General features: G+C 38.7%; 1 protein-coding gene across 1 annotated transcript in view; it reads right to left on the bottom strand.

Moving 5' to 3' along the window:
- Positions 1-1,219: 1,219 nt before the first annotated feature.
- MGAT5 (alpha-1,6-mannosylglycoprotein 6-beta-N-acetylglucosaminyltransferase) overlaps positions 1,220-26,379 on the bottom strand; it is a 117,265-nt gene continuing 92,105 nt past the window's right edge. The window contains exons 12-17 of the mRNA XM_027656248.1: positions 22,171-22,320; positions 14,340-14,486; positions 10,487-10,603; positions 9,638-9,712; positions 6,366-6,523; positions 1,220-4,955 (exon numbers count right to left, since the gene is read on the bottom strand). Coding sequence (XP_027512049.1) covers positions 4,757-4,955; positions 6,366-6,523; positions 9,638-9,712; positions 10,487-10,603; positions 14,340-14,486; positions 22,171-22,320 — 846 coding nt within the window. The 3' untranslated portion in view covers positions 1,220-4,756. The remainder of the gene's footprint in view (positions 4,956-6,365; positions 6,524-9,637; positions 9,713-10,486; positions 10,604-14,339; positions 14,487-22,170; positions 22,321-26,379) is intronic.

Genomic DNA, 26,379 nt, shown 5'->3' on the forward strand with positions numbered 1-26,379 from the left:
AGCAGTGGGAGTCACGAAGTTAATTAGACTTGGATGAGATTGTATCCAGCCTGATTCATCCCATTTAATTTAATTTACTAGCAAAATCTGGTCCTGAAATGCACTGTGAGCAAAAGACATACCTGAGAAAGCAATTTGGATTTTGTTTATGTGAAAAGTGCTACAAACTCATAAATCACCTTTGCAATTTAGATGGGCCACTTGTTCCTGAGAGGGGAGGGCATGTCTTCATATCAAGGACAAACTGGAGATGATGACTAGGATTTTAGAGGACAGGAGAACAACATGACTAAATGAGAAGACATCAGCTCACAACCTGATTGGGGCTGATGATATCAAGAGACACCTTCAACAAGTCTGAACCTTGGCAATCAGCAAGTTACAAAAGCTGGCACAAGTAGCTGGGAGCAGAGTGCAGCTGGGAATACACAGAATCCTGGCTCTGGCTACAACTCCATTCCAGCTGATCCATGAAACCTGATCAGCAGCTGTTTTGCAAAATACAAAGTAGTAGCATTAAAAAGAAAAGACATCTGCAATAAGCTGAATAGTTTCAGCTGAGTTTCCTCCCCCCTTGAGAGCTGTAAATTCAGGTATGATAAAAGGACTGTACTCTCTGGTGGCATCAGGAATCACCCCCTGCACGTCCATGCCGAGCCATCTTTATCTGAAAAATCAACACCTCACAGACTTTAATCAGCTGTGGCTGTTTCTGGAGGTTTTCTGTTAGCATTGTCTCCTTGGGGAATGTTAATGGCTTTCCTTTGCTCCCTGGTCATTGAACAGACATCCCGTCCCAGCAGGAGCTCTCATGCCAAATCACAGATACTCAGTAAATTGCATTCTGCTTGCAGAAGCAATGCTTTGCAAGAATTATTATAGTATCTTTTATCTTGTTAACCCTTAACAGTTTTAGAACAGATTTCTCCACTACTTAAAAATACTCAAAATTCACAACTCTAACTTGTAGACTCATTAGCATTATTTACCTGGAATTAGTGTTCCATTATACTTGTTCAGACAGTGTCCATATTCCAAACACACATCCAAACCCCAAAGAAAGTAAAAAAAAGGCACATAAACATTAAATATTTGTAGAAACAGAATCTGATATAAACAAGCAAACACACTGCTGCAACTATAACTTACAAAAAGAAACATAGAAACTAAGCAAAAAATGCAAAAAGCAACTCTATACATGTGCAAATCAACTTGCATATATGAAATAAATGAGGTTTTTATTGGCATTTTTAAACAGTGTGTATTTACCAACTTTACCTTTCAAAGGCAAGCCTTTTATGTTAATTTTAATAAATATGTAAATGCTTCTCTCAAGTTTTCTAATCTCGTAGGAACAAGATTTTTGAAAAAAAACTAGGTCACATACAAAAATACAAAATTTTAAAACAAAGAATGTCTTGATATGAGAGATATGTTTAAAAGCTTGTAAAATGGTTTTGTATTCAATTTTTGACATTTTTTTCCCCATCAATCACAGATCAATATATTCAAATGCAGTCATGCAAAAACCTGGCTTCTGAGCAAAGGAAGCTGCAAGCTTTACTCTCAGACTGACGACAGCAGCACAGTCCCATCTCTAACTTCCTTGTTTAAGTGCAAGAATTGGACTACACCTTTATTCTTTAATTAGGAAAGAAAATACTTATGGAACCTGGACAGAAGGCTGCCCGCTATCCTGAAATGTGGATATATATTATAGGTTTTTGTAAATTACTCAGACTTTCAAATAGTCCCACATGGATTTGCCTGAGTGCTTATATGCAGAAGGATTCACTTATCTACCTGCATGAAGGAACACGCTGTGCGATGGGAGTGCTGAACGGAGTTGAGTGAGCAATGCTTGCAAAGTTTATGCACTTACAGTTCTCACATGATAATCTCCTTTTACAGAAATTTAGACTGAAGCTGTAGGTCTTGGTTCTTTTTTCTTTAAGATTAATGAATCTTCTCTACAGGTTTCAGTGGAAATCGGATCAGAGACAAGTGACTCTGAACCCAATTTGGATGTTGTGTCCCTGGCTGAAATGCAAGCGGCATCGGTGCTGCTGTTTCATTTTTGCCAGAATGCAGTAATTCAGTTCAGCAGACTAGAAACAGTGCTACAGCATGGAAAAACAGAGCTTAGAATAAACTCTCCCTGCTGTGGTAAAGGCAAACTTAGCATTGAGCAAAGCACTAGACCAGAAAATCTTATAATAACAAATACCAAATCCCTCCCATCTTTAAAGGTTTAGAGGCAAAATCAAATGCAGTGTGTCATGGGGGCCATACAGCAAGGGGGGAACAAGCAAATATGTATTTACAGCAAAGAATTACACTACAGCAAAACCCACGTTTTGCATTCTTCAGGTGCGCACGCACAAATCTTTGTTTCCGACATAGTTCTGTGATATCTCAGTCCAAACTAAATTCCTGCCTGAAGAACCTCAGGCTGAACTGGCAAAGACAAGTCCTACTATTGCCTTTACTTTTGGCACCAGCTGGAAGTACATACACTTAGATACTCAGGCTTTTCTAGTTGCACAGATATGCACAGGTAGGCAGGGGATATTTCATATAAATACAGAATTCATTGTTGCGCCTGCTCAGACCCATTTCCAATCATCCTCCCCCAGCTTTGCCAGGGTAGTAAAACTATTGCAAACTTTTGCAATATACATTTGTGCTGACTGAAGCAAATGCTGAGCTGTGGCAGCAGGAAGGATTTTCATACTGGTTTGCATTTGTTTTCTTTTCGTATAAAAACTTTGCCTCCCATTAAAGAACCCAGCTGTTCTGTTTCTGAAAAATTACTCTAAAATACAGTAGATTTTCCCACCATCAAACCCAGATCCTGGTGGCCCTGCTGTTCAACAGCTCCCACAGACCCTTTTTGGATACTCAACAATCCCCCAGGATTAGGCTCCTGTGTAGTCCAGAGGGATGTTATGGAGTGTTACAGGAGTGCTACACTGTCAGGAGTGCTGAGGCAGGAAACCAGAGGCTTGAAAAGGTTCATTCATTGCTTTCAAATTTAAACTTTAAATGTATATTGGGCTGGAGAATTTATCCAAGGTGAAATAGCATCTGCCTTGCTTGGTCTTTGGTAGGTCGCTAGACCCATCAATATTCCCACACAGATAATGAATGCCACTTACAAAAACAATCTGAACCAACCAGATATATCCAAGAAAGGAAAATGTAAAGTATCTATACTTTTCATGATTACCTGGTGACGCTGGTTAATCTTTATGAAAAAAATGTTTGTCTTGATTTGAGGGTTTTTTCCAGCATAGTGAGAGCGTGTCCCAGTTGCAAACCTGCAGACACTGCAGATTTGTTTCTCACTAATCTTAGCACATAATTTCCTGACTACAAATGGTGCTGTCAAGCACGTCACCTTCTGCTGAAAATAACAAAAATTACTTCTATAAAAAGAAGGCAGTTAAGAAGAGTTAACTTGCTGCTCTAAAAAACTGAAGTTTGATTTGAATTCTGAACTCCTGAATTGTTTCTTTCCCCTAAATTTGTAATTGGTGTGCTTGCTAAAAAAAAATAAAAAGGAAACAAACAAGCCCCTAAAACTAGAAAATCAAACAAGGAACCCATGAGATTGATCAATGCTTTTCTTTGCAGTACTTTGTTTCCTCTTACTTATTCTTCAGAAAAAATTTCTCTTTAAAAACCGAGCTAGTTATGAAGACATTTTACATTTCTACCATACAATAATTATAGTTAGCTTAGTTTTACCTTTCTATGTCATTCAGCAACACTTTAACTACTGGAAGCCATAGCAAAATGAGGTTCTAACGATAATATTGCTCCAATATGCTGAATACTTTTTGCTTCACACAGTATTTCTAGTAGACAGACTACAACAGAAGCATGGGCAAATTCCGAGGATTTACTCTCTAAATGGGACCAGTAAACTGTGATGAGTCCATTCCAAAAATGGCAGTATGTTTTTGTAGCTTTTCCACACTGAAGAATGCCACAGCCCTTGCAGTTATCCAGTCACCAAGATGTGTCACATGCTGTCAACTGCCTGTTTGCTCATTCGTTACACTCTGTTTAGACTGCTCTGATGCAGCAGCTGTGATGCAGACAATACCTTGTTGTATACAAAGATTCAATAAAAAAAAAAAAAAAAAAGGAAAAAAACCAGAACTGGGCCCAAATAACCCAATAATAGGGTACAGACCTCTCTTGTGATTCCAAGTTTTTGTGAAGTAAACGACTTTGTAGCCATTCAAGCTAAAGCTGTACCCAAACCAGTGCACCTAGAATAAAATGTTAGTCCTTCCTTCCTGGCACCCCCCTCCCTCAAGCACACTTTTTTCAATTTTCTACTGGAATGAAGTTTAAATACTTCAGCTAATCATGATGAGGGATGTCCTAACTCATTAAAAAATAGAAAACACTTCACCCAAACAACAAAACCAGAAATTTGATAGGTCTGGAAATTTTCTACAACCTATTCTGCGCTGTCATCTTCAAATCACTGTCGAACATGAAACTTGTTTCTCTTTGCAAACAGGTGAAGAAGTCTGAAGAGTTACACTGCAAACGTCCTTACAGGAAAAACAGATCAGTGAGCTGTCTATTATGAACCCCTCCTCTCTTAGAAGACAATTCTGCCCAGCAATGATAGCTCTGCCTGCAGCGAAAAAACCTGGACAAAAGTGCAGGAAGTAATAAGTAGCTCCTCTCCAAACTACTTACATTTTGTCCCCAACTCAAAGCAGCCCTGCTGCTGCTATAGGCAGTCTTTGCAAAGAGCGACCTGCCCCTTGATATAGTCTCTGCAGGGGCAGACCCTTCTGTGGGTGGGGTGGGATCCAGCACAGCTGAACAGTAACAGGTCACCTTGGAAAACACAGTGCTTCCTTCTTGCATCAAAAGAGGGGACCAGAATATCATTTGCAGACTCCATGGTGAGACATTCGATGTTATGCCTGAAAAGCAAAGCACATGATCTAAATCACACTGGAGTTTATAGGAGTTTGGTACAGTTTTCATCCTTCCTCGCTAAAAATAAAAGAAAATGCTATATTATATCCTAGATCAAGTACATTTACAACTACAGCTTTCCAGAACGTAACTTTCTTTTCTCCTGTGCAGATTTTCTCTGCAGAGGGCAGTGCTGCCTTTTCAGCTTCACTGAACTTCATCAAAGAAGTTAAAAAGGAAAAAAATGCTTTTGACTATTCCCCAAAACCTAATATTTAAATACACCGTGGATTTTCAGTAAGACAAACCCAGAGAATCTAAAAGCGGGTGATAATTCTCTCTAATTTCAGCAGGGCTTTCTCCCAGGGAAATCCACACAGTGCCACGCAGCCCTGGGCAGCTCCAGGTGAGTGAGCTGGACTGTGAGGATGAGGGATGAAGGATGAGGGATGCTGCTGGACTACAGTGGGAGCTGGGCAGAGCAGGGCCTGTCACTCCCAGGAACCTGCCAGAAACAGCAAGCTGGAAAATGAAATGAAATGCCATTTTCTGACCACAAAGCTTAAGCAGGAGGGTAGCAATTCCAGCGGAGCCTTGTTTTTCACTTATTCTGGAAACATTGGTAGCTCTCAGCACTTAACAGATTTTTTTTTCCCACAGAACTATGATTTTGTCTAGACAGCTAGAAAAGAAACCTGACCAGGTTTTTATATGAGCTGCTTCTGAACTCCACTGGAAATTATAACTTTTCAAACAAAATACAATTTTGTTTGAATTTAGCAAAAAGTGGGGATAGAAAACCTGGAAAGCAGATTCCCTAGCAGCCATTTGTGGGAGACTAGTTTTGAGAGCTTTGTTTTCATTCTGAAAGGAACACAGACATATTCCCAAAGAGATAGCACCTGAAAGCAACATTCACTTCTTTATTGCATAGCTGGTGAGCTTTATACATCAGCACCGATACCTCTAATGTCCAAGGGTTTACAATTCTTTACCCTGGACAATAGTGACAAAAGGTTTGCAGGAAGAGTCATTGCTAATTGCCATAGAATACGGTGTTTCAATGGGGATGCTGAGCGTGACCAAAGAGGCAGATCAAAAAACAAAAGCAAGACTTTATAGAAGTTATTTTTAAAATAATGGTGCACACACAGAGGAGACAGAGGGGGAAAGGCAGAGATGTGAATTTTTGCTTTGGTGCCGTACTCCTCCCTGCAAACACTCTCAGCACAGCAGTCACCACTGCCATGCACTGCCAAAAAGCACTGCCAGCACCCTCGCAGCTGCTGCAGCCAAACAGTGCTTTTCTCCCCACCTTCCCTTCTCACACAAGTCATGCATCAAATTTTATGTGTGGCAAAGACCAGTGCAATAAAAAGAGACAAAACAACATGCCTGTGCTTTTAAGTACTTACCTAAGCAAAGCTTTGTCCTTGTTAAGATGTTGGAAGAAGGAAGGCTCACAGATGAGCTGGCTTTCCTGACAAACCTGTTTACAGGATTTTCCGGGTTCAGCAATTTTTACTTGAAGGGCACTTAATGGAGGCCACATCACCTGCCCGTGACAGAAATCCTGCAGTGACAGAGGAGATTTTATTGTGATGTGTTTGGTCCCTTGACAGCAATTTTCACCATTAGTAAAATAAGTGGTTATCACCCAAACAATCATCTTGCACCTCACTTTAGTTGTATTAAAGTCAATAATTTAAGCACATTTAAAAAGAATATTTAATCTTTAGCAGGAGGAAATTACCACCTTTGATTTTTAATTTAAATGTAGTATCATTCTTCCCAAAGAAGCTTCTTTCCTACCCTTACCTTTTTAAATTTATCCTAAGCAACTCTAGCCAGTCCCTTTCCTTCCACACACCCAACCCATTTTGCATTTATCTCAGAGATTCCTGTTTCACTAACTTACTGCAGGCAGAAATATTTTCATAACAGCACAAATATCAGGAGGATGTTCTCGTGGGAGAAGAATTCCAGAGGCCAGTTAGGAGAGAAATGCCTCAAGTTGCCCATGGGAAGAGACATGTGGGAATGATCTGGGGACTCAGTGCTATGGAGTGAGCTGAACTCATAAAAAAATGAAGATTTCTGTAAAGCAACCAGGAGTTTGTTTGTTCTTTACGGCTGAACTGATGCTAATTCAAAATGCTTTCCCAACACTGAAAAAAACCTGGTTATAAATAATATCTGCAGTCAGGTGTCACCACAGTGGGAAGAGGGAGGGAAGAAATGACACCCAAACACACCTGCTCACAAAAACTATTCAAAGCCAAGTTCTGATGGTCTTGACATTTAAAATGAAAAAAAGCAAAGAAAATTTTAATCACTGGTTTTATATAACATTCCACAGTACCCAAGATTGTATTTTAACATTTGGCAACTCTCATCAAAAGGTGATAAAACAATTTTGGCCTGGTCCATCGAGGTTTGCTTTCTCTGGATAATGACAAAACTTGTATGAACAGGTCCCTCACTGTGACCCAAAGCCCCCAGTGATCTAGCAGTTCTCAATATCAGTTTGAAGTTTTTTTATTCCATTTAGATTTCCTCTGTTGAAAGAGGAAGTTTTCATACTTCCAGGTCTAACCGTAAATTTAGTATTATACAACCATGAAACAAAGAATATCCTGAGGTGGAAGGGATCCATGAATTTCAAGGTGAGACAGGCCTAGCCCTGCTGTCACAGGAGGTGTCCTCCTTCCTCTGTCATTTCTTGCTCTTGGATGAATGGCCTCACTGACTTTGCCAAGCTCTGGTGCTCAGCTGACCCTTTGCTGAGCCAAGTCAGTTTTCTAACCTAGTAGAGCCCTGCCAAAAACATTTTCTGCTGGGTTACCAAGTACTCTTCTTGACCACTTCTTTCAAAGTCAGCCTGTGTGTTCCACCAGCCCAGTCTGCCCCATCCAACAGCTCCCAGATTTGCAGCAGGGAATCCCTGCTGCTTCGGCTGCAGTTGTATGGCTGCTCCTTTGATGGCAGTGCCAAAATTTAAGCAGTCCCACCCTTTGGTTCCCATCCTGTGCTGCTGCTTTGCAGAGCAGACACAACTGTCTTTGCAACCACAGAGCAAACAGGATGGATTTAGCAGATGGCCTGGATGCACCTCACAGCCACGCTGGGCTGCTGGCAGGGGCAGTGGAGTAGCTTAGAGTGAAAGCTGGTTTAATCCAACTGAAGGTGGCACTGCTAAATGTGAAACCACAGCTCACAATAGTTCTCTTACCTTACACCATAAAGACCTTTAGCCTAGCTGCTGGATCTGAAGGTTCAGGGCATTCACCAAACCTTTCTTGTAAACACTGTCCTCCCTCCTGACCCTGAGATAAGGCCTCAGAAGAGGAACTCCAAATACCTCCTTTAAATCCTACAGTTTCACTGTTCCACAGAGTGACTTGTGGGTGAGCGTATCTGGCCCCATCCTCTTCGCACTCAAACATCCCCTGAAGACCACAAGGGGTCAATGTACCCCACAGCCTCTGAACCTGACTAGCTCCAGGCATCTTTATTCCTGTTTCCAGCTCACGCTGCTTTCTCTGTTCTGCCTGCCTCCCACCACAAACTCCTCAAAATAAGGTCTCAGCTTTTATTTTTGCTTCATCTGACACATTAATCAGGTGCAGTGCTAAGCACATGGAGCTAATAATGATGCTTGAGCATCTTGGGGGCTCTGAAACGCCACTGACTTTTGACAATTAGTCAAAGCAATGATCAAAATTGCAATGCTCTACTGATTTCTGAGAAGCACAAAGCAGGGCTTAGCCCTTGGGGGAGGGCCAGAGGGGAGAGACAGGTTTCCCCCACGGGTGCTATCTCTAGACTGTCTCTTTTTCTCCCTTACACTGAGCTCCGTTTCTTCTTGTATTGACAAAAACTCTCAATTATAGCTAACTGAGGTAGAAGAACAAAAAGCAGAAGAGATACTTTTACAGGTTATGTCATCAATACAGCAGTAAAAAGTTTTAAGTGTTTATTGGTAGGAAACTGGAAATAGCTGTGCCATGTTAACTGCACTTCTGACCTGGAACTGTGTTATTCTTTATGACTGCTTTTAGTACCACACACTTACAGAAATACAGGTACACAGAAGCGTGTCCAGTGCTTTTGAAAGAAAAACTGGCAATTAAATGACATATCAGAGACAAAAGTTATTCCCATCTCTCTTCTGCACCAGCCAGAACAAAAGGGAGAGCTGGCTCCTGCAACAGATCTGGCTTGGGCAGAAGTCCAAGCAAACATACAGTCTCTAGAAACCAGGATCCCATGTAAATCTCTGCAGTTTATTACTCCAACTCAACATCTTCAGCTGCTCTCAGCTGGCAGTATGCACAGGGACCAAAAGTCCTTTAAGTAACTGGTTTCCAAACCATTTAAAGCTTTATCGGTTGAAACTAAATACTTGAAAAATCTGCCCAGAGGCTGTAGCCCAACTGCAATTCTACCAAAGAGTATCAGTATTTACCTGATCCCTCATGATACAAAGCTTTTTTTTGCGTACACTGTTAAAGAAGTCACATACACACTGAAAAATTACTTTGCCTTTCTGCTTTCATGTAACACCAAGGTCTGCACAACTATTATTTCTACTTGGACAGTAACAACACTGAGAAGCTTTAAAATGGAGAGGGTCCTTCCTTTCCAACATACACCAAGATTGTCATCCCACAATAAAAGCTCATACCTGTTTTTCAATAAATGCATTCATCCTCTGAAGCATTCCCTCACATGTGAATTCATAGGGCAAATAAGGGTCAATCTGTGGAAACAAGAGTGTGTTAAGATTAGAGGGTTTTTTGTTTCAATCAACTTTGTGTGTTTCAAATACTCCATTACAGCTCAAGTAGCAACAATAAATACAAATAAACTCATTAACAAATCACAATTTTACTAAACCATCAGCAGTTTAAGCTGAGTTTTGCTCCTTTTTAAAGGCTGTAAAAGTTGCTTTAAGGAAACTCAAGGTGTATTGCAAAGTGGCAGATGTAAAGCCTGCCTGAGATCCTATGGGATTCCAGAGCTTCTGTTTTAACTAAGTTTCAGTTCTGAAGCTGAAGTGACAAAAAAGAAAGTGATACCTTTGAAAATTACTTCAAACTTTTTTTTTTCCCCCACCTTGAACTGCCCTCATTACCATTCCACACCAAAAGTGCACAAGCACTTCTGTGGTAGTTATGTCAAGGCTACAAAATCAGTCAACAGAGCTGAGCAGTATTTGAAGAATTTGCAATGCTCTAAGGATCAACAACGAAACTTCCTCACTGAATGCACAGAAAATATAAACTGCTGTACAATTCACATATGAAATTTACATTTCTATACAAATTCACCCATGTTTATATTTTTTCAAGAAAAAACCTGACATATCCAGTACTAAAACATGATAATTTAGAAACCACAGATACGTAATAATCATTTTTTCCTCCAATATCCTATCAAAGTGCAGTCATCAGACTAACATTAGGAAGCACTCTACATGCAGTACACACTACACCCTCAAGCGTTGATGGCAAATCAAGGACACATTTCTCACCTTTTGATTCAAAATTAATTTCACAGCCTTCTCAACTTCAGAAAGATCATTGATGTCTACAGTCCAGACATGGGGCTTCCCAATGTAAACTTCAGCATAGGGATGCTGAGATGACAACTGAAATAAAGAAATGATAATGATAAAAACTAATGTATCGAGATATTCTTACCTCTCACTCTTTTAATCACACTTTTTGGATGAAATGCAGCAGGATAATGCAAGCATTCAGCTAGAATCTAACAGTCACCATCACACCTTCTGAGTTATCTTTCAGATTTTCTCTTATTTAAAGAGTGAATTTAGCTGGAAAACCAAAAATCAGATAGTGCAGACCACAAGTAACATATGTGCAACCTCCAGTTTGAGGCTTTGATGCTCACAATGATCCACGTGACAGAGGACTTGAAATTACACCATGACTCTGCTTCCCCACAGCTCATCCACAGAGCCACCCTCCTTTTTTACAACCCATCTCTGCCACCAGTCCTGGTCAGACCTGCATGACTGGCTCCCAGAGATGTCACCCTCACCCTCTCTGTCTCTCCTTCAGATAATGTCCTCATCCTGTTTCTCCTTCAGATTTCAAGCATTTCCAAAGTTCTGTGAGCAACAGTATATAGAGAATAATTTCTATCACACAGGATGAATTCACTGCTGATAGTACAAGAGTAATATGACCTCAGGAAGGGTGTTCACTGAATTTGTTTTCTGACAAAGTGGTGAGGAAAATATCACTTAAGGTAACTAAGAAGAGCTGTATTAGAGTTCCTTTCAGAACCTGCAGGACAGCACTAAAAGTAATTTTTGTAACAGGCTGCCCAGGAGTGAAAAGGAACATGGAAATGAACACACTGGAAGGGAGCAAAAGCTACAGAAGAGGGGAGTGGTTCACACCAGCCTCAGAAGACAATTGTTTTTTAAATAAATACCAAAAAACCCCCACAGGATAGATTATTTATAGACATTGTTTATACAGCTGCCTCTTTATGCTATCTTTATTCAAACTGCATGAAATCTGAAGCAGAAAACTGTATCCGTTGGGCAGAACCTTCTCCTGCACGAGGCAAACACTGTACTTGAGCTCTTCCTCAAGTGAATGCAGGAAACTACTGCATTCACTACTAAAATTATTAAAAAAACTAATTTTCTTTTTTTTTTTTAAATTTGCCTATTGCATTTTGCTTGTGGATGAGGCAAGCCAGTCTTATAGTTACACAGTAGAAATCTGTGCTGTGAGAGCAGTGCTCCAGGGGACTCTCCACGGGCTCCCACCTCACGGCTCAGGCAGTGGGGTGGAGAAGAGGACTGACATATTCTAACCTTTTTATTTTCAATAGTATTTCTACTGCAACTAGAACTGTATGTACTTAAAAATTTGAGTTTCCAAGACTGAGTTCCCAGGGTGCTTATGTCTGCACTTCATAGGCAGAAGCTGCATTCCTACTGCTTTCTGTAACAACAAAGAACTTCCTACTGCTCCTTAAAAAATATGAATATAACCCAGTGTTTTAAATTCCACAAAGCTTTAGGAATATTCTTTAGACTTCTTCTCTACCGTCCCAGACAGACAGATGGCAACATTAAAGCCAGATCTGATCTGGAAGATGAACCACTAAATTTCTCAGACTAGTACTTGGTTTAAGTATTAAGAGTAACCAGCAACATAGTTTTACTGTATGAGTTTTTCTGTATCGATACTATTAAAAACATTAAGACTATTTATTTCCTAGTACTGAGATACTTTGGCTAGCTGAGGCTTATTTTTTTTTAGACATGCTCCCTCTGTATATAACTAAAATATATAAGAATTCCTATAAATAAATTTGGAATTAATTTCTAATTTCATGTTTGGGTTTTTTTCCTTCATAAAGGGAACAAATGAAAGAAACCATATCCATCAAGTACACACTTCAAACAGATTAAGCATACAATGTTTTCTTTCTTTGGCAGGAGGTGGGCTGGAATGGAGAAGAAATATGGGTAAAAATACTGGTATAAAACAAAATGCTTGAGGATGATTTTTCCTTTTTCTTTTTTTTCTTGTCTCTCTCCTTCAGCAAAATCCTGTCTCAAGATAAAACAGCTGCTGACCTAAAAAAAATAAATTATAATTTCCAGGTTTTTTATAGTTTACAGTACCCCATCATGGGGGTAGAGGGGACACCTCCTCCCCAAAATTCTACCTAGAAAAATAGAGAAACAGTAAATTGCAAAAGTTACTTTACAGAAGGACTAAACACAGACTTTATCTTCATATTTGTGTATGGATAACCACATCACAGAACTGCACAAGCTCTTTTTGTTCTCCTTTAACACTTGAAAAAACCGAGAGAAGCATTTAAGGACTTTCTTAATCCTAAAGAACCAGTACACGGATTACCGGCAATCAGATCTAAATGCAGTTGTGAAAACCAGTTAGAGAAAAGATTACTGTCAAGACAGGTCAGCAGAGCATGTGAACACAGCAATATTCCTGATGGATATACATTATGTTACTTTGGACTGGGGCAGTCAATAGGGATTATTTTTCTGTACAAATCAGGTGCATGGCATTTCTGTTAGTGCTGACACATGCCATCGGGATTTACCATGGCATTCCAAGCACTGAAATTCCTACTAAGGAGTTAGGTGGGTTTGGATTATTTACTGAGCACGACCAATTATAGTGTCTGGGCACAGAACAACTGGAAACAAGACAAACAGTCGAGGAACCCACCAGAAGAAAAGGTTTGAGAGGTGCCAAGACCAAGGAGAAGGTTAAACAGGATTTTGTTTCCTTACTTCTGTCTCCTTTATTAGCAACACAAACTGTGAGAGGGGCAAGTTTCAGTTTGTATTCGACAGGAATTCAATGTATAACAAACTAAAAGGCGATTACAGTCCTGGATCACAAAAATCATAATTTATGTTACTGGTTTAAAATGGGAAACTGCCTTTTGTTCAACCAGCTGATGCTGATCAGAATGCAATTTATATGGCCCAAGAGTAACCTGAATTGGGAAATAAGGCTGTACAAAGTTCTCATCATCTACATATTACCTGAGAGCTTTCCCTTCAGGTAAATATGTAAAGGAAATATGTATATACACCCATGAACAAGCCATGGTCACAGACAAAAGTGCTGATGTCAGAAACAGCTACGTGACTGTTAAATGCTTGCAAGTGGTACAGGCTGAATTTTACCTACACTGAAGACGAAAAATATTCCGAAGTCAGTGCCAGGATGAGGGGTTAGTTTACTTTGCCTCATTTTTTTCTTACTAGAGTCTAAACACATTGGCTGTTTTGAAAGTTTGAAGTTTGGTTTTCTTGTTCTCTTCAAGAGTCAGTTCTCCAAAAGTCTCCAGTGTTTAACCACAAACATGATGGGCTGTGAACATCAATACCTCAGCTCAACAGTGCCTTGAACAGGTCTTTTCTGGAGAAAAAAATAAATCCCAAAACACACACAACCACCCACAAATGCCATTTTCATAATTTACTTCAGTGCCTATTTACTTCCTGCACAGTACACTGCAATGTCTGTTTCTTCCACAAAATAAAACCACTTTCAAATGACACATCATGTGTCAAATGATGATCTGTTCCCAGGCAGAACATCAGATTTTCATATGAAACTTCAGTTCTATCAATAAGAAGTAACAAAATGTACATATAGGCAAATCTAGAGGTAAAGTTTAACAGTATATTAACAAAAACATTTTGATTATCCTATAAAAATAAGGACTAATAATCCCATCAATGGCTAAAGAAAAAAGCAGTTGCACACCTTTGGCAATAAACCATGAACATTTATGCAATTTTCCCTACACTGTGTTGCTAAAAAGAAATCACCAAGACTGATAAAGCTTACCTCTCGGAGTGTAGGTTTGCCTTTGAAAAAATCTGTGTTTTTGCTACTTTTTGGTGGGTTAAATCTTAAATTTAGAAAAGCACATCCATTAGCAATGGCCTCTAAGGGAGCCGGTCCTTCATATGGAAATCCAAGACCAACAAACAGCTGAAAAACAGAAAACAAGGTCTGTCTTAATTTTTGTTATTTACAAGAACACAAAGCTGAGTGCTAGTTTAAAATAAACAATAACGCATTCTAAATGTACCAGCTTAAAAAAAAAAAAGTAATGTTAAGAATAAAATGGGACAAATTCAACAGCTCACCTCCTCCCACCCAAGCAGTAATGGAATGTCCTGTAAAACACATTTGACAATAATCTTCTGTAATGAGCTGAGGTGGTTTTTCATGGAGCTGAGGCAACAACAGACCCTTTCACTTATTTTTTGAAGAAAAACCGAAGTTAGTGGTTTGACTGGGGTTGAAAAGAAACTGTTAGTGCTTTCCTACAGGTACAGGTTCTACCGCGGCAGACTCATGGAACAGCTACACTAGTGTTTTCCCCCTCTTCCAAACCTGCTGGGTTTGCCAACATGAACTTGCTCCTGGCACACTAATTAAGGCTCCTAATTAAAACGGTAGGTGGCAGCAAACATCAGCTCACAGCGCTGTACCGAAGCAGCAAGAGCCTGCACAGGCTTCAGAGGGTTCAACGCCTCCAAGGGAAACTAGAGCAAAAAAGCATCCTAAAGCTTTCCTTACATCGCCTGAGATTACAGGTGCTCTGGAAAATGAAAAGACATTAAATGTTTTTTTCAGGGTTGCCTGAAAAAATCTTGACCCTTTTCCTGGCCAAACATAATTAACTCCCCTGAATTAAATATAGGATTCTTCATCTTCATTTGACTGTCCAGATATAATGGGAGAAATACAAGCTCTGATTTGTAACAGCAATTTCTTGGCACTGCTGCATAACTTAATGTATGTATAGAGAGAGCTACTGCCTTTTACAAGAAAATAAAGCACAACCTTCATAACTATTAGGATCATGTATTCAGGATGTATGTATTCAAAGAGGTCAAAATATACTATTCTGTATTAAATCTTCTGCAACATGGAAATGAATCCTGCTAAAAGAACATTCACAGCTGGAGGCTCTTCCTAGGAGCTGGTGCATAAACCTGTAGTCAGTCTTGTCGTGCACAGGCACTGCAGCATCAATCCTCTCCAACCCATGGCAACAACAGTATAAATTCAGAGTTGGCTCATTTAAAAAAATGCATGTTAACACTTCTCAGCACAGTTGAGGACATACGATTTGCACTGCATGGAGCTGAATATTGTTATTTCAGTTTTCAATATTCAGGTTTAAAAAGTTGCCTGCTTGCAAAAAGTTTCCCAGCTATCTCACTGATTTAAATCTTACAGAAACTCTCCCATGGCTGATAAAAAAAAGATCTGGAAGACTATCTCCATTATCTAAATTCAGGTTTTATATATGGCATAAGACATCTGACCCGTCAGTCAGATGAGATGCATATTAAATTTCATCTAAAAAGAGGTTGAATTTACAGAAAGGTATGTCTTGAAAATAATGACTTATGGATATGGAACCATTTCATGCAATCTGCACATAAAATATTATTTATTTAAACTACTCCTTAGTTCAGGCAGAAAACCAGCTGAGAACCAGCAATTAAACCCATCTGAAGTATCAATTCTCCTATGATCCTGTGTTCGTCTGTTAGGTAGGGAATGTTGAGTTGTTTGCTTAGTTTTGCACTTTTTTAATAAACTGCTGCTGTGCACTGCTGAGTTCCGTGTCTTACTGGTCCATTTATTTAGGAGGAAGCTCCACGGGGAAAGAAACATGGGTTTATGTTTTGACAGCACAGAGCATACTGTCATCACTTAATCTATAATAAATAGCTTACCACCTGTTTCTCATCCATTTTCCAACCTCACCTCTAAGCAGCACTGCACCTTTGAAAGAAGAAAGATGTGTCTGATCACTAGAACAGTGTGTGTGTGCTGCCTGTTGGCCCAAGGTTGCAACAGCTGCCTGTAGCTCCCCTAAGTCCTTTTTTCAGCCCTCCAAAATCTTCCATCAGTCTCCATTCTCATCGTCATCAAGTCAGCTGAAATTCCCAAACTCAATCTAGACCCTGCCCCTGAAAATTGTCCTTTATGAAGTGGAAGGTGTCCTTGCTTGTGGTAGGGGGGTTGGAACTAGATGATCTTTAAGGTTCTTTGCAACCCAACCATTCTGGGAGTCTCTATGATTAACGTTTCTTGGTCAGCCATATTTTTGTACGGTATAAAGAGCAAAGCTGAGAAATACCTTAAATGCCTTTGAGAGAGTTTTGTTAATTCTGATTAAAAGAGCAGGTATTAAGAGAACATAGGCCATTTTTGTAACTCGCAATGCTCTCATTTGCTAATCATTTGAATTACATGCACCTTGTTATTTCCAGAAAGGCTAAAACAATCTGTCAAGGTACTTCCTAAGAGAATGTAAAAAATCCTGCAAGTCACTAATTGAAAAACAAGTAAAAAAAGAAAAAAGTAGAAATAACAGTCAACAGTTTTCAGGTACCATCCATCCTCAGTACAGCTGAGGCTGTGAGGAAGACAAGGCTCTGTCCCACAAAGAGTAAAGATTTAGAACAGACTGTTTTTCCACTATTTTTTGATATAGATGTACACTGTTGTCTCCACCACACTATGGTTTTTAGGATACTTTCTTACCAGTCACTATGTCTGGTAACCCATTCCACCATGGAGAGGCACCTCCAACCCACAGCTGAAGATCTACATTGCAAAACTCCAGATGTGAGTGACCATGTTGGTAACATCACAGTGGGTACATGTGGCTAAAAATATTAGCCCTGATCTCACTTTGTTAGCTGTAGCAGAATTGCTATGCAGGATAGAATTCCTTTATGCTCTGCTAGTTGATTAGTGCTTGAAACCATTTCATGTTCCGTATGTGAGCATTTTGCTCACCTTTCAAATACTTCTTAAAGCAAGAACCATCATTTTTCCTGCAGTGCTTTAAGTGGGCACATGGCACAACCAGCTCTGTAGGCTGATGCCTCATGCAATGTGATGATTGCCAGGAGGAGATTACAGTATACAAGTATATCTAAAAGGGATAACAGCAAATAAATGCAGACGTAAAATCATCATGGTGACAGCAGTGTGGGTTTTTTAGGAAAACATTCCTTTTTAGTAAGGTCTGCTACTCAGATGTGTCTGTAGGTCTGCATGAACCAAAAAAGGGTATTTGTATCTGCAATCTTACTTGCCCAATTTGAGTAAAGCAGGTATTGGAACCTTCAAGCAGGAATACTTAGGTTTTCATAAAAAAGGTTCTTCAGGAACCCTTTCTGCCTTTGCAATGAACTGAGCCCCTCGTTTGGAATTTCAGAATTTTGAGTTGGCCACCCAGCATCACACTAGTCAAGACACCACTCTTTTCTGATTATAATGTAGGCAGTCCTCTCAAAGTGTAGTATTCAAGTGGAGACTTTCTGGCACAAAAAGTGACTCACAACCACTCCTGTGAAAAAACAGTGTGCTGTTATTTTTTTTGGAAACCATTGACTTTCAGTTGATGCTAAGCAATTTGTGGAGTTTACAGGACCATATCAAACTATTATTAAAATGAGTAAGCAAACAAACAGGCTTTCTAAATTATAGCCAAAAGTATAAAATAAGGAGTGAATGCTTTACTTCAGTGACTGTAATTACAAGTAGCTGAATATTTAAGAGAAAAAATTTCATATTCCAGAGACTAAATGCTATAGTTCCATGAACAGGAGTGTTTATCTTCTCCTCTCCCCCTTCTGACATTACTGCACTTTATCTAATTTATTCTGTCAGGTTGGTAGGTTTATCACCACTTTTATATGTCTCCTTACTGAACTTATATATTATCTTCTAAACTACAGAAAGAGGAATATAGCAAAGGTTAACTATCTTGCTATATTTTCCTCATGAATATAAAATACTTTCTGGAAAAGTCAATTCTTTTGTGATTGAAACAACTTGAGAATAGAATCACTAGTTAAATGTCCTTTCAGCTGATTTTGTGAAGCGTGTGGAAGTAAAAATAGATAGTCCTTCATAAAAGGCAATATGAAAACCAGCTTGTTTTCCTGTTTCTGTCTAGGCAGGGTGTTGCTCCTGCTTTTATTAATCACCATTCAGAAATCATAAATCCCACTCAGAAAAAGAATTTGAGCTCCCTCAAAAATGTACAGTGACCTGAAGTAAAAAGTTGCATCTGAAACTTTCTCAAAAGGAGAAATATTTCTCAAGAATTCAATACTGGTTCTTCCAAGACAGTCTAGTCCAACTCCTCCAGCTGCCCACTTGGCAAGGAGCCATGAAAGTTGCCAGGAAGGCTGCCAGCTCGCCTACCCTATTTTCCTCAGACGTGATGAATGGCTTTACATCTTCTCATTAGAAACTGTAGACATGTCTCGTTTTTGTCATGCACTACACAGCTGAACTGGTCATGATGAGGCTCAAACAGCCCCCTCCTAACTGGAAAACTCACTTATTCTGAAATGTGTTGCTTTATAACACACACCAGAATGAAATGGCAGCTGCATGCTTCTGAGAATAACTGTGTCCTACAGAGACCAAATACATTTTGGGAATGCAAAGCTCTGACTAAGAATCACAGGACTGAGCCACTACCTATTGGTATTTTGCTGTCTAAGGGCAAAATGAACCAGTTCAACATAAACTGACGCTTCTGAGTACACTGAACCATCTAATTTGTTGAAGTATTATTTAGCTCTCACTCTGTGAAAACCAGAACAGTTGTCAGCTGACCTAACAAAAACTTGCTAACACAGTGTTGACATCACAAGCAATGACAGAGGATTCTTGCCTTTGGTCTCAAAATATCTGAAAGCTTCTGGAAGCCTAAAGACAAAGGTTGCTGCTGGGAGACAGCAACAGCAGCCCTTGATGGTCCCGGCCAGCATTGTACCCACAGATGTTCCCAGCCCAGAGTTATGGTTCTGATTATTCACACACTTGCAGCAAATGGATAGTCTGGTGACAAAACCTCCTTAACTAAATTCATTAGGGAACTCTGGCCATGTTGCCTAGTGAATAAAGTGATTATGGTAAAAAAGTGTCCTCCTACATCACTGCATGCATGTGCACACAAACACCGGGCTCCTCAGGGCACAAAGCTCCCATTTAAGTCAGCCTGATTTTTGTGGAAAACCTGCACTTGTTTTAGAAATTCAAGCCATGATCCATTTGATATAAACACAACTGACCCACACAGACAGCAGATGGCCACTAGTGACAAGTGAGTGGTGTTTTATAATCAGCTACATTCAAGTATTGTCTCTTAAAGGGTATCAGAATCTGAAACTGTGAACATACAAGCAACAAGAAGACTTAGAATAAGTACATGTGTTGATCAACACTGACAGGTAACCATATGCTAGGGCAGAACAGCCAGAATACCTATGGTATACGAAGCATCAGCCAGCAAAAAACATAAACCCCACAACTCCCTGCACACCCTCCCCAATCCACCTTCAACTAAAAATGTCCAAAAAAATTAGATGGTAATCTCAGTTTCCACTTTCAAACCCCGGATGCTGCTGTTTCACTTCTTCTGTTCAATTAGATACATTGAAACAGTATCAGACAGGAATAATAAGCAAAATTCCTGATGCAGTAAGCCATATTTAATTTCATTTCAGTGCAACATTAGAAATACATCGCACTCCCATTTCCCTGACAATAATAACTATGAGGAAAAGCAGATGGACTATTAATGGCTTATTATCAAGGCAAAGTTTTGTTAGCCTAGCTGCATCATAAATAAATAATTTCCTTAAAAGGAAAACAGCTTTTGTCATTTGCAAACCTGCTAACAAAAGTTCAGAAAAGCCACATAAAAATACTATTTGCAGATGTAATTTTTAAAAAAAGCTTATTAAGAAATATTGTATTAAAAAGATAATTGAGGATAATTGATAAAAATATGAATTCCTTATACAGGGTTCTGAAACACACTGATGTGTTTCTTAGTGTCATCTACTAAGAAATGCAGCAAATACTCAGACGATTTTCCCCACCATTATGAAGGAAAAACCTGACCATAACCAATGCCGAACAATAGTAGAGAAAATCATGAAAACCTAAAGTGCTTGTAGGACTCTTGATAACAGTACAATGCAGATCCATGCTTTTCACCAAATACTTCTTGTGGAAAATAAGCAACTTACTGTCTTGGGAGCACTTCATAATCACAAGACAGTCTCTTCCATCTGATATTCCTATTACTAGTCAAAATTGAGTGAAGCTACTCTGCTACTTCCTGTGTCACAGAATCCATGCAACTAAGCTGCATAATACGTAGGTATCAACTTGAATTTGTCCTAAATTGAATGTGTCTTTACATTGCATCTTCGAACACAACAAATATAACCAATAACAACTAGATGAGCTATCTAGCTAATATTGAAAAGCAAGTCTTTTATTGTGATACATGTAAGATGGCTGATAAAGAACTAGAGGAAGACACAGGCAAACATAACTATTATTATGAACTGCTACTTGTAAATTATAAGGACTGAATAATTCTACAAGAATTCCATTAGCTTCTTTTACTATTTCAGTGAATAGAAGACATTTTTTTTTCAGGAGGCACTGTTTGTGCTTGGGGTTATTACAAGGTCAATATTCTTCCCACATTATGATTAACACAGGGATTTCCTACTCCACACAGGCAAAAGCTGTGTAATCTCAGATTATCTATGACGAAAGTAAATGTTGACTTTTTAATATGCAACATTATGTGTATCTGTATGCATCAAGTACATACACACAGTGGTTGCCTTTAAAAACTCATAATTTACCAACAGCTGTCACACAGAGATGTCAAATTACAAACATTTTCCCAAGTACTTAAAGACGGAGATCTCTACATTTGTGTGGGAAGCCTGGGAGTTGCTTGCTTTTTTTTTTTTTTTTTTTTTTTTTTTAATAGATTTTTCTGTAGAAGTGCACAGCAAGAAACTATCAACAGGGACGCAGTTCCACAGATTTTGCTAATTTTAAACATACAACCCTCTTCTTTCACCAACTTAAAGTTAAACATCCTATTTAAATGTAAACTACTGAAGTGTTCTAATGTTGTAAAGTGCCACAAAGATTACAGGAATGGCACAGAATCCCAACAAAGCATTTTAACTATGGGGACAGCAGTTATTTATTTCGATTATATATCGTCCCTTATCTTGAGTTCCCTTGACTCTAGAGCTACAGGCAAAGCACACCACAAAAAGCATGCTCTTTTGCTCACTCTCTCTGCACAGCTGAAGCAGAGGAAGGACATGAATGGCAAATGAAGTGCTTGCTTTTCTTTTCTCCCTGAGAGAGCAGGGTTGCTCTGGGTTAAAGTCATTGCTAGGGCAGAGCAAGCATGCGACTGCACTGCTTTCGGCTGTTACCTAACTTTGACCTCAGGGATGGGAAACAAAGCACACTCTCAGCTGATAATCTCCTTGAGCTGAATATCACATTGAAGAAAATGAAAAATGCATTTATCCCTGTTTCTCAAGTTGGTTGTTAAATGTGCCTATAGGTTGTCACGCCAATTTTCTAATAAGAGCTGTCAATCCAAAAAACAGGGACACGATGAGAAATGTATTCTTAGCACACAGAGGACGACTTAAGATCCTTTACATTTGATAATTTTTTTGCCAGTGCTTTTAAATTAGGAGCTTATTCATAGGACGTGAAATGCATGCACTCCAGACACTGCCTATCTGGAGCTATTTTTGTCACCACTCCCACTTGACAAACTTACTTTGGTTTCTCTCAGTAGAAACTGCAAATCCCGCCCACTGAGTATCCCATGGTTTTTTACATAGCCAGGAATATACATAGTGCTTGTCCCATGAACAGTTCCATGGACCTCCATATAGGTGTGGATGACATCCAGATAAGCCTTCTTATCCTGTAATGGCAATGATAAAATATTTTCAGTCTTTACAAATTTGAAGCAGCAATATTCAATCCAGTATTCAAAAGCCAGCAAGAGAAGTTCACTCATTCTTATTTGATCTCTCTATTTCATCTTTCATTATATTATTAGTTTTGTTTTCTTCTAGACTGGAAGTAAACTGCAGCTTTTTCATTCATAGTCTAGGTATAAATAAATCTATACCAAGGTTCTCTTAATTTTTAACTGGACAAAAACCAGGTCACCACCAGACAGCTGCAATCTCAGCATGCCTAAACAACACTTGGCCTAAAAATACTAAAACCTCATTTTGAAATAGCAATTTTTCACTGTTTTTGTCAGAGACGCACAAGAATTAGTCTACCTTCTTTGTCAAGAACACTGTGAATGTCACCTTAGTAAGATGTAGTCTTGCCAACTGAAGAACTGAACACACACCTTTATCTAAATAGCCATTATTTGAGTCCCATGAGATGCCTACAAATATTCCACTTACCTTAAGTTTCAAAGGCATTTTGGAAAAAATGCAGACAAGAGTAAAGGCTTTAGTGTTGTATTTAAAAAAAAAATTATGAAAAAACTGTACACCATTCTAATTTGCAAACAAGATTTACTTTAATTTTCAATGCCATATGTTTTTTGAGTTTTAAAGACTACTGGCATTCCAAAGGCAATTAGCTAAAGACAGTATTTACATGCAGTACGCAGCACAGATCAGAAGACTCTCCCTCAATATTTGCACATAGTCTTAGTAATAGCTCTAAAATCAGGCAACAAGTTTCTACACTTCTTGGCAGCGAGTTTTTAAGAATTCTACTTTCACTCACTATTTTTGTCATGTAAATTCTGTTCCTCCACAGCCCTGTGTGAAAGCTGGCCAAAAATTTTACTGAAGTTCATTCAAAGGGCAAGTAGACTGGTGAAAATCCTGTCTTTTCAGATCCTGGAGGAGCAGTAAAGTATCAGGCCAAGGTGAATGAATGCTATCACTTCTTACAGTTTCCTTGCTAAATGAATTGTTGGGATGGATTTGAATGCACAGGGTATTTAATGTACATAATGATGGGCTCCTTGCTTTAGCCCTCTCGGTTGGGGACCCTGGCTGTGCTGAAGTGGAGGACCTGCCTCATTAATAAATCTCCTTACTCTGGCAGCTATGCCAAGGCTGCACTGGCCAGACAATGTCCTGGGCTAAGTATTATATAAAATGGCCAAAAGATGAAGACAAAGATGCTTTTTTGTTCAATGTGGCTGCTGGTATTATTAATTAACACAAATTATTCAAAAAACTAAAAGCTTGCTCCATTTTTTTGTTTTTCCCTTTACTTCAGATTTGAATTGAACATTAACTGTCCATAACATTAACTGGGAACATTACTTAAACATATGACTAACTTCTTTCATGATTCAGAGTCTAAAACCACAGATAAAACATTTAGAATCCCAAAGAGAATCAAAGTCCAAGCAAAGCCTCACTCCTTTATTTCCTTACTTACTTCAAGTCAAAAGCAACTGCTTTCATAACCATCTATCAAGCACCATAAAAATATTATCAGCACCTTATACCTTGCCTACATCTCACATTTCTCTCCTTTCGCAATTAATTTCCACATTCCTTGCAGAGTGTTATTTTTGATCATAAAGGTATCTATTGTAAGAAGCCAAAATAATTCACAAAAATAATCAGGACACTGATTCTGAACACTAAAAACACTGAAGTGGAAAATGAGAGAGTGTAAATATGACATTTATAAATAGAAAGGCTACATGTAAATAAATCAAGAAATTTGACTTGCAAACGAAATATTAACACTCCTTCTACTATTTATGCACTTCTTGAGTTTGCCTGCTAGGGAGCAGGTATAATTATTCTTTTATCTTAAATCATTTGACAGTAAACTCCAGATTTTTACTTTCTCCAAAATAAATGCAAAGAAGAATTACTGCTGGCTAGTAATGCAAACCCAGCATTCTCTGCAGTGTGCACCTAACTGCACTTATCATCCTGCTGTCCACACTGCAAACCAAGACTTTGAGCACGGAAGATAATCACATTAAAAGAAAGCAAGTTATTTCTCCTCAGAATCAAAATGGAAGTGTAACAGTGAGTAACAGCTATACAAACCTTTTCTGAAACAATTTTTCAGCAGCTAAAATAAACATGCCATTCAGGAAAGTACTTTTTGTTGATCACTGACTGCAGAACTGTTATTACTGTTCATCAATCATTTCCACCGACTTTTAAAAGCACCATGATAAGGCCTTTCTCATCAAGTGACAACTATTTGATAAGTCTTACCTAGGACAATATTGACAAGAAGGCACAGTATGAAGAGGTGAAATTTTAAGTTTGGTGTGTGAAAAATTTAAATACAAAAGCTAAAAAAACTCATCAAGAATTAAACTCTGCTCTTAGTTTTCTTGAGGTAGTAGATGGTGGTAATTAACAACTCTGCTTTACCAACACTTTTCAGTTCAAGGCAATGACAGTGTTTTGCAATTTTGGACCACCTGGGTGCCTTCACAGAACACCAAAAAGTCAGCACTGAATGAAACTAAGAAGCACATACGCATAACTACTTGCCAACGGGATTACAGAAGAGCTTCAATCAGTGTTCTAAACTGCTTTATGGGTTGAAAGTTCAGACTGTAAAATGTATGTAAAAGAGCCCATATATCCAGCCTCACTTTCTTATATTGAAAAATTCAGGGGGCAATGGTTTCATAAAGTATGAAAAATGTAATTCAGAAAAGTTAGTACTGGGATACATCTTTGTATGTATCCTAAATGCATACTGTTGAGTCTAGAAGTCCTAACATCTTGTGGCTTATCTGTCGAAGCGTCAAGTCAAAAATAAGCCAAAATGCAGTGTACCTGCAATGTTTGACAATTGAGACTGTGATGCAAACATAATCTCTGTTCAGGAACTGTCATCAAAGGCTGTTCAAGACATCCCTGAATAATGAAAATCCTGTCTACGAGGGAGCTAGAAGAGAGCACAAGTGCTGAGGAGTATTAAGAGAGTTAAATACATAGTGTTTAACTGTAAGAGTTTTACAGTGCTAAATCACAAAGAGTAGATGATGTCCCTGGGAGCTTAAATATGAAATTTTAAAACTGCTAGCCACTAAATTTAAAAATAGATGTGGAGAAGATTTAGTGATTCCTGACTAACAAGTGTGAATTCTACACTGAACAAATTATCTGAAATTTCAATAAAGTGTTAACTATGTGACTATGTAAACCCATCAAAATTACAATAGTCAATTCTTCCTGTCCAAGGAAATCCTCTCTCCCTAGTAGTGTTCTCTAAAAAGAAGCCAAGCAGCATGTAGAAAATCTTTAAGAATCTTAAAGGGACTAAATCTCTTTGGGAGAGATTGGGAATCACTCTTGTGAATGAACAGTCATCATGAGAAAGAGAACAGAGTAGTGACAAAAGTGTGCTGTCAATACACACTATTCAGAGGTGCAAAACTGAAACTAACTTCAAAATGTTGCAGAAAAACATCATAATACTGAACACTTGAAGTTTTGAAGCTTTTTGAAAAAGGCCCCTCAGTAATCTCAGTAAGAGACACAGTGACAAGAAAACAGACTATCAAATAAATTCAACATAACTAAAGAGACACACATGTTGAAAACCAGTCCTCACTTCATGCATGAAAAAAAACCTGAGCTACCCAGAGTCACTCAAGAATGAAAGCTTTGCATTACAATAATATATGATCATGGTCCATGAAAAAAACCAGTCCATTGTTCAGTAGTAGTCAGTCCATCCACCAACCAAGTAAAATGATAGGAATTATTTGGAAAGGAATTGAAAAATAAAGGGAATATTATTGAACTGTTCTATAAAAAGTTCTTCTCTCCCTCCTCGGATATCTCTGCACTTCTGGTCCCTTTTCTCAAAAAGAAGCTGAAAACACAGAACACAGTTCTGAGAGGGGTAAGAAGGATTCAAGATACAGGATGGTTTCCACTGTTACATACGGAAATCTGTAACAAAGTCATTAACAATTCTCCAGTTTGAAAGGGACAACCTGACAGAA

This window comes from Corapipo altera, unplaced genomic scaffold (assembly GCF_003945725.1).
Source record: "Corapipo altera isolate COAL_440 unplaced genomic scaffold, ASM394572v1 68, whole genome shotgun sequence".
In the NCBI taxonomy this organism is placed as follows: Eukaryota; Metazoa; Chordata; class Aves; order Passeriformes; family Pipridae; genus Corapipo; species Corapipo altera.